At 32.8% G+C, this 5,337-nt stretch overlaps 1 protein-coding gene across 1 annotated transcript; it reads left to right on the top strand.

The window, feature by feature from the left end:
• The first annotated feature begins 348 nt into the window (after positions 1–348).
• On the top strand, positions 349–2,438 carry LOC145621460 (taxadiene 5-alpha hydroxylase-like). Its single transcript, XM_081676188.1, has 3 exons — positions 349–1,342; positions 1,611–1,801; positions 2,142–2,438. The coding sequence occupies exons 1-3, from the start codon at positions 349–351 to the stop codon at positions 2,436–2,438; spliced, it is 1,482 nt and encodes a 493-aa protein (XP_081532314.1).
• The last annotated feature ends 2,899 nt before the right edge of the window (positions 2,439–5,337 follow it).

Raw genomic sequence — 5,337 nt, 5'->3', positions numbered from 1 at the left:
AAATGCATGTTTTGCAATGTCAAATAACGAACAACCAACTAGAATCAAGAAACTATATAAAAACTAAACACTACGTAATGCCTTACATCCTTAATACCGTTATTTTTCCTCTTTGATTCCTTTTGTTGGATCTTTGGTGAGCAATGTAGTGGCAACTCTAGTTGACTTCTTATCAAAGTGATTGATTTTACAAAGCTATATAAATTCCAGATCTCTGTTATCTAGCTGTATTTTTTATACTATAGTTTATATTACAGTATAATTAGTAACAAACAGCAGAAAACAGAACCTTATTAGATATACTCCTGAAATTCTTACAAACATAACATTGCACCACCTCCTGATTATATGGCTGACTATATCAATTTCGCAGTTATAAGCCTTCTGCATACATTTCTAGCATCATTGATTGGCATTCTTGTTCTGTTTATGCTACGAAAACATCGTAGGAAATCGAGGGCTTACGAAAAACTTATGCCTCCAGGGGAGATGGGGATCCCCTGGATCGGCGAGACTTTAGATTTCTACAGAGCCCTGCAGAAGAACAGCCTTTTCGAGGACTTTATTGCTCCGAGGATCAAAGCACACGGAAAAACCTTCAAGACGAGGTTAATGGGGAGTCCAACTGTCATAGTTAACGGAGCTGAAGCTAACAGATTTTTCCTGTCGAACGAGTTTAAACTCGTTGTCAGTTCTTGGCCTGCATCATCAGTACAGCTCATGGGAAAGAACTCGATCATGGAGAAGTCAGGAGAACAACACCGTGTTGTTCGATCGATTTTGACTAGTTGTCTAAGTAACAAGGGACTAGAAGGTTTAGTCCCTAAAATCTGTAAAGTTGTCAAGGCTCATTTGGTGAAGAATTGGGGTGATAAACCCCAAGAAGAAAGGATTATTTCATTGTACAAAACCGCGAAATTTTTGTCCTTCAGAATAATGTGTGAGTGTCAGTTGGAGATGGAGGCGGAGGAGGAGCTTTTCGAGTGCTTTGAAAAGGTTCTAGAAGGGATTTTCTCACCTCTAGTGAACCTTCCGGGAACGAGTTTTTGGAGGGCGAAACGAGCAAGGGCTGAGATTGAGAAGATATTGGTTAAATTAGTGAGGCAAAAGAGGAAAGTCATAGAAGAAGAACAAACAGCAGGAGCTGCTGCAGCTGAAGAAACACGAACGTTGCTGTCGAGACTAGTGAGTGCGATGATTCGAGGCGAAATCACAGAAGTTGAAGTTGTTGATAACATTGTTCTGCTCATCTTTGCTGCTCATGATACTTCCTCCTTTGCAATTGCTATGACTTTCAAGATGTTGGCTCAACACCAAAGTTGCTATTCCTCATTGCTTCAAGGTATGTCACTATATTAAATTATTGTATAACATAGCGAGTAAATAAGTGCATTGTATACAACATTTTTAATCACCCTGAATCACGTAAAAGTAAATATATTTATATAGCGGTTCAATCAATTTACATCATTGGTTATGTATTTATGTTTTTTTGTGCGCTTTATGATTTTTGTATATTGTATAACAATAAATTGTCGTATTGTCAAGAAGTATCATTACTCATCAAATGATTTAAGTTATTAACATTTTTGTATTCTTCTCAATGGCAGAGCATTCTAATATTAGCACCAATAAAACTAAGGATGGTGAAGATTTGACAATGGAGGATGTTATGAAGATGAATTATACATGGCAAGTAGCCCGTGAAAGTGTACGCCTTTTTCCTCCAATTTTCGGGTCTTTCAGAAGAGCCACTTCGGATATAGAGTTCGATGGATTCACAATTCCTCAAGGATGGAAGGTTTGTTCTTTCTAACCAAACAAAACAATGTATCCATTTACAATCGCGTATTAAGTGTGTATAACTTCATTTGAAATTTTAGGATCTTAAACACAATTTCGACTTGATTGACCCCAAAACAATTCATGTAACTAAAACTTAATTTGAGCCAAATAGGACCGAAAAATCGATCTATACCACATCCAATTTAAATATATCCCAATTAAGTCATCATAGATGTTAATACCAAGTATTGCAACAAAACTCTGACCCAATTTGGCTCGACCCACCTATTTGACATGTTTAATAAGTGTGAATTTGGAAATGTGAAACTAAAACTTCTCCTCTTGATTTAATGTAGGTATTATGGACAGCTTACGGGACGCATTTTAGTGAAGATTATTTTAGAGATCCAATGAAATTTGATCCAAACAGATTCGAAGAGCCCATATCACCTTATATATTTGTTGCATTTGGAGGAGGTCCAAGGGTGTGTGCGGGCTACCAATTGGCTAAGATGAATATTCTCATCTTCGTGCATTTGGCTGTGACAAATTATAATTGGTCTTTGGTTCAACCAAATGAACCTATTGTTATGGATCCGCTCCCACTCCCTTCTCAAGGAATGCCCTTACGAGTTTCTCCTAAAGTACAGTAGAATATATTATTTCTTGTTCAATTTTTTCTCGAGGTGGGTAAATTCGTATATATACCCGGATACATCGAGATATATGTGCACCCTTGAAGGGGGTGGTAAAATGGGCATGTCCATATGATACCAATACCTTGTAAACACAATTATTTGATTAATTAATGTAATTAGATATTTCACAAATCACAAAGACGTGTTTGTTGCATTCATTCAGGCAGAATTCAACGACTTCCAAATTTCCTATATTCCTTTTGTCGTTACCCCAGGAATTTAGGGTATGCATAATATACAATTGAATAAATTTCAATTATGTAGGTTATTAAGTCAACTAATACCCACATTTTTACTCTAATTAAGTTTGTAAATTGAAGCCGCAAGTTACTCATTTTTTCTAGTGATTGCTTGAAAAAAAAAACAATATCTTTAATTAAAAAAAAAATGATTTTTACTCATAATGTTGGAGTGTTTAGACAGTGATTACACATATAGTGTAAAACACACGTTTAGACACTAATCTATTAGTCTTATCACCACTTGGTACTAATAAAAAAGAAATTCAAGTCAATTAACCTAAGTAACTTCTCCTAAGATAGAGGTGGGTCCCTTAAATTGAAAATGAGTACTAGGTTTAGTAGTGGAAATCAAGTGGTGTCATGGTTATGTAAAGCAGCAAAATCATCTTTTTATATGGAGTATACATTTGGGTACACATAAAGGTAAGTGCATCTAAGGATATTTTTTACACAAAAATTATTAAATACGGAATAAGTAAAAATACCCTTAGGTGCACCATACACCCAGATATACATAAAAAATTTCAACGGAGGATCAAAAGGTCCCTAAAATATAAAGACCTTATATGAACTCATATACTTGTATAATCTTATAAAAACAAATAATAATAATAATAATTAAAAAAAAAAAAAAGGAAAAGTATTATGGCTAAGTGAAGAGGATTGAACATTGAAGGCCCATTTAATCAACACCAAATCCAATCAAGTCCAATCAACATATAGTTTGATCTGAATGCTCTGTATTACTTTCTAACTCTCTTTTTCATATACTCGTATCAAATTTTTGTCAGGTTAGATGTCATTAGATTGGTATTAATATCTTAACGATGTGGTTTTCAAATAAGAAATTTTCAGATCAAACTATATGTTGTTAGATTCACATTAATGTGTACTTATCAAATCAAATAACTTACATAACTTTTTTTTTTTTTTTTTTTTTATTACGGTAGGTTTCGTATGAAGTGCGCTTACTTTAACATACGTGAATATACTTGGCAAATGTCGGAAATTGGAATTGACATAATACTATAAGAGACAATAAAGTACGGAGCCACCAACAAGTTTTCAAGGAATTTGTAAACCGTTCATAGATCATTTGACCCATGGAGGTTACATTCCATTCATAATTCACGAGGTTGATAACTCCATATGATCACGAAATACGACTTGAGGGTGCGGGGATGGATGATGGTACAAAATTGAGTCCAGAAGACAATTTACCCATATTGGCATTTTACTAAATTCTTTTACCGACATGTATAATTGCAACCCAAAAGACGTACAAACAAAGGTTCAATTTGCTCCAAACTAATTATGCTAATAAGTCAGTTTAATAGTTATGCACACAAAATTTTTACTAAATCGTGATCACTTAAATTTAGCAAAAAGATTAGATTACTGGAATTCTAAATCCATCGTTTGTCCAAATTATCTTATTAAGCGTCATTTCAAGTACAAACCTTAATCAAAACATGCAATTGGTGATCATAATAACAAATAAACGTGCATAATGATATAGGAAGCAACTTAATAAGCAAAATAAAGCATCTTAAACATGATTCTACACAATTATTAATAAAATCTTAGGCATAATACTAATAAAATTAAGGAAAATTAATACAGCGCCTTGACATTAATAATTAAAACAAACCCTAAATATGATACTAAACATAATAATAGAACAATCAAACTAAATAAGCATAACTATTCTACTTACTTTGATTACGAAATGTTGTTACTACATCATGAATAGAGGGTTAGTAAACTTCAATAACAGTAATAAATCAAAGGAAAATAATTAAACTTCTAAGAAGGGTTGGACACTTGGACGTACATACCTCTCTTAACTAGACTAATTGACTATATAAGTTATGCAAGAACAATTTAAAATACCAACTAATTTAGAAGGTACACTGAGTAAGTAAATCACAACTGCCAGCTATCTTCATGTCTTCAAATAAGAGCTTTATGAGAAAATTTATAATATTTCCCAATTGATTATCAACATCCTTAAAAAAATATTAGGAGTAACAATTTCATAAAAGAATAAAATGACACAAGTTCGTAATATAATGCTAATTAATATCACAATAAGGTCTTAGCTGAATGATTAACATTGATAGTCTGTATACGATATGTCATAGGTCTAAAATCCCTTCAGGGACTCAGGGTCCATTCGTAAATCGTATTGATCTTGTATCTTAAAAAAAAAAAAAAAAAAAAAAAAAAAAAAAAAAAAAAAAAAACGAAGCATGTATAAATTAAAGTTGATGAGATCTAAAGACCATGCTGCAAAACCCAGTCTGTAACATTAAATAGTTTGACAAAAGTCCAAAGAAGAGTCAACATGAAAGCTGTACACATTTTCTCTGAGCCCTAATTTAAAGCACCAAAAATAATAATGCTAAGAGCTACAAGTATACAAGTACTCTTATTTTTCTTTCTTTCTTAACTTACATATATATATATGTATTGAGATATTATCGTATATTAGGAGATTTGATAGAATATTTCCTTATATTTATCTTTTATATTTTAGTTAATTCCTGATATCTTTGTAACTCTATATATTCCCAATGTTTTTCAATGAGAAGGCAAGCAATTCTATTCCA

This window comes from Chenopodium album, chromosome 27 (genome assembly GCF_948465745.1).
Source record: "Chenopodium album chromosome 27, dcCheAlbu1.1, whole genome shotgun sequence".
Taxonomy (NCBI): Eukaryota; Viridiplantae; Streptophyta; class Magnoliopsida; order Caryophyllales; family Amaranthaceae; genus Chenopodium; species Chenopodium album.
Note: the sequence above shows the minus strand (reverse complement) of the source record. Positions and strands in the feature narration are given on the sequence as shown.